The 2,708-nt window shown below is 58.0% G+C and overlaps 1 protein-coding gene across 1 annotated transcript in view; it reads left to right on the plus strand.

Annotated features, from left to right (window-relative positions):
• Positions 1-2,708, plus strand: part of EMH_0002780 (DNA mismatch repair protein, putative) — a gene marked incomplete at both ends in the record, with an annotated part of 12,205 nt that overhangs the window by 5,503 nt on the left and 3,994 nt on the right. Inside the window, 1 exon segment of the mRNA XM_013496154.1 lies at positions 870-2,706. Coding sequence (XP_013351608.1) covers positions 870-2,706 — 1,837 coding nt within the window.

Genomic DNA, 2,708 nt, shown 5'->3' on the forward strand with positions numbered 1-2,708 from the left:
TATCGTACCATGTATCCATACAGGGGTGTAGTTTGTGGCTGCTGCTGCTCTCGCTGCTGCGCATGCGCCGCAGTATTTCTGCTGCTTCCCAGTGACGTATCTGGCGGCCGTAAGGAACCAAAGACAGAGAGGGATGCAGAGCAGCACAAGACGCACGCTTGCTGCAGCCGTTCATCTTCCTGCTGCTGCTGCTGCTGCTGCTGCTGATGCTGCTGTTGCTGCTGGTGCCGATACTGGCTATACTGCTGCTGCTGCTACTGCTGCTGCTGCTGCTGTTGCCGATACTGGCTATACTGCTGCTGCTGCTGCTGCTGCTGCTGCTGCTCGGGAAGGCGCTGCAGCGGATGCTCGTGCTGGTCCTGTTGCTGCCGATGCAGCACCTGCTGCTGCTGCTGCTGCTGCTACTGCTGCTGCCCTGGGGTATGCGTCCATGAAGAGGAAGCAGCAGCACAGCACTGCAGCAGCAGCAGCGGGACCAGCAGCAGATGTTTCCCTGTGACTCCTAGCTGAGGCACCCTGTTGCTGCTGCTGCCCCGGGGCTTGGAGAACAACAACCCCACCGTCTTCGCCTAATCTGTGGTTTGTTTTTTGTTTACTATCAACAAAAAGACAAAAAAAACAAAATAAATAAACAAAACAAATAAATAAACAATTAAATAACACAAACAAACCCTCTATACCGAGCAGCAACGAAGGCAGCAGCGGGGGGCCCCCAGCGCGCCTGAGGGGGGCCCCAAGCAGCAGCACCGCAGCAAGCAGCAACACACACAAACAGCAAAAGATACAGCTGCAGCAGCAGCAAACGAAACTGCAGCAGCTCTAGCAGCAAGCGCAGCAGCAGCAGGAAAGGCTGCGCCGACACTGGACAGGCAGCGATAGCAGCAGCAGCAGCAGCAGCAGCAGCAGCAGCAACTGCGACCGCAGCAGCACTGGCAGTTGGTGTACCCGCAGCAGCCGCAGCAGCAGCAGCAGCAGTAGCAACAGCAGCAGCAGCAACAGCAGCAGCAGCAGCAGCAGGTGGCACCATGTGGGACCCTGATGAGATTGCGGATGCTGCAGCAGCAGCAGCAGCAGCACCGGCGACGCAGCATTCTAGGGAACCAGCAGCAAAAGCCACCGAAGCAGCAGCAGCAGCAGCAGGAGCAGCAGCAGATGATGTTGAGAAGGAATCAGCAGCAGCAGCAAGTACTGTCTCTCCATCAGCAGCAGATTCATATTCATCAGCAGCAGCATCTTTCCCTCAGTTTGCTTTACCAGCAGCAGCAGCAGCAGCAGCACCCCACCCCCCACCCCGTCCCTCCTCCTCCTCTTCCTCCTCAGCAGCAGCAGCAGCAGCAGCAGGGGGACGTATCCGTTTGCTGCCGGATGAGGTGGTGCGGCGCATAGCAGCAGGGGAGGTGGTGAGCCGGCCCTCAGCAGCACTAAAAGAGTTGATAGAGAACAGCATAGATGCGGGGGCCCTTCGGGTGTCTGTACACTGCGTGGGGGGGGGCCTCAAGCTGCTGCAGGTAGCAGACAACGGCAGCGGTGTAGCAGCAGCAGACCTGCCGCTGCTGTGTGCTCGTCACTGCACCAGCAAGCTGCAGCAGCTGCAGCAGCTGCAGCAGCTAAGCTCCTTTGGCTTCAGGGGAGAAGCACTCGCTGCTCTCTCTATGCTAGCTAGGGTTTATGTAACCACCAAGCAGCGGGGGGCCCCCCATGGATTGGAGTGTACGTACACCTCAGGGGCCCTCGCCGAGACACCGAGGCCCTGCCCCCGTACAGCTGGCACAACAATAAAAGCAACAGATTTATTTTATAATTTAAATGCGAGAAGAGCTGCGTTTCTCTCTGCTTCTGCTGCTAAAGTATCAGCAGCAGCAGCAGCAGCAGCAGCAGCAGCAGCACCAACTGCAGCAGCAGCAGCAGATGAATATCTACGCTGTCTACATATCGTCTCCCGCTATGCTATCAACAACCCCCACGTTGCCTTCAGCATGCGCAGACAGCAGCAGCAGCAGCAGCAGCAGCAGCAGCAGCTACCTGACCTCAATACACAAGCCTTTGGCCTTGCAGAAGCCAAGCAGCTGCTGCTGCAGCTACGGAAGCAGCGCAAACAGCAGCAGCAACCCACAGACACCACCACCAGCAGCAGCACCAGCAGCAGCAGCAGCAGCAGCAGCAGCTGCAGCTGCTGCTGCACAGAAGACGAAGAAAGGCTACCAACAGAAGCAGAGCTGCGGCTGCTGCGCGGCGTCTCCCTGCTGCAGGGGGGGGCCCTGAGGGTTATAGAGAGGATCCATGGCGCAGCACTAGCAGCAACGCTGCTGCCTATACACCTGAAATCCTCGCTGCCTGCTGCTGCTGTTAGCTTCCTTCGGAGTCAGCAGCAGCAGAGACAACAGATGCAGCAGCAACAGCAGCAGCAGCAGCAGCAAGGAGAGATGGATCAGGACGAAGCAGCAGAGGGAAGTAGGAACGATGCTGCTGCAGACGCCACCAGCAGCAGCGACAGCAGCAGCAACAGCAGCAGCAGCAGCAGCAGCAACAACCGCGACCATGTGTGTCCTTTATTGCAGGAGTTAGTATCATTGCTGTCTGGTGGGAGCGTGGATTGCAGCAGTTCTGCTGCTGCTGCTGCTGCTGCTGCTGCTGCTGCTGCTGCTGCTGGTGGTGTTCGTGTGTCTGAGCCTGCTGAGGTGTATCTGCAGCAGCTGGGAGAGGGAGAG

The sequence above is a fragment of the Eimeria mitis genome, genomic scaffold, assembly GCF_000499745.2.
Source record: "Eimeria mitis Houghton genomic scaffold, Emh_scaff195, whole genome shotgun sequence".
Classification (NCBI taxonomy): domain Eukaryota; phylum Apicomplexa; class Conoidasida; order Eucoccidiorida; family Eimeriidae; genus Eimeria; species Eimeria mitis.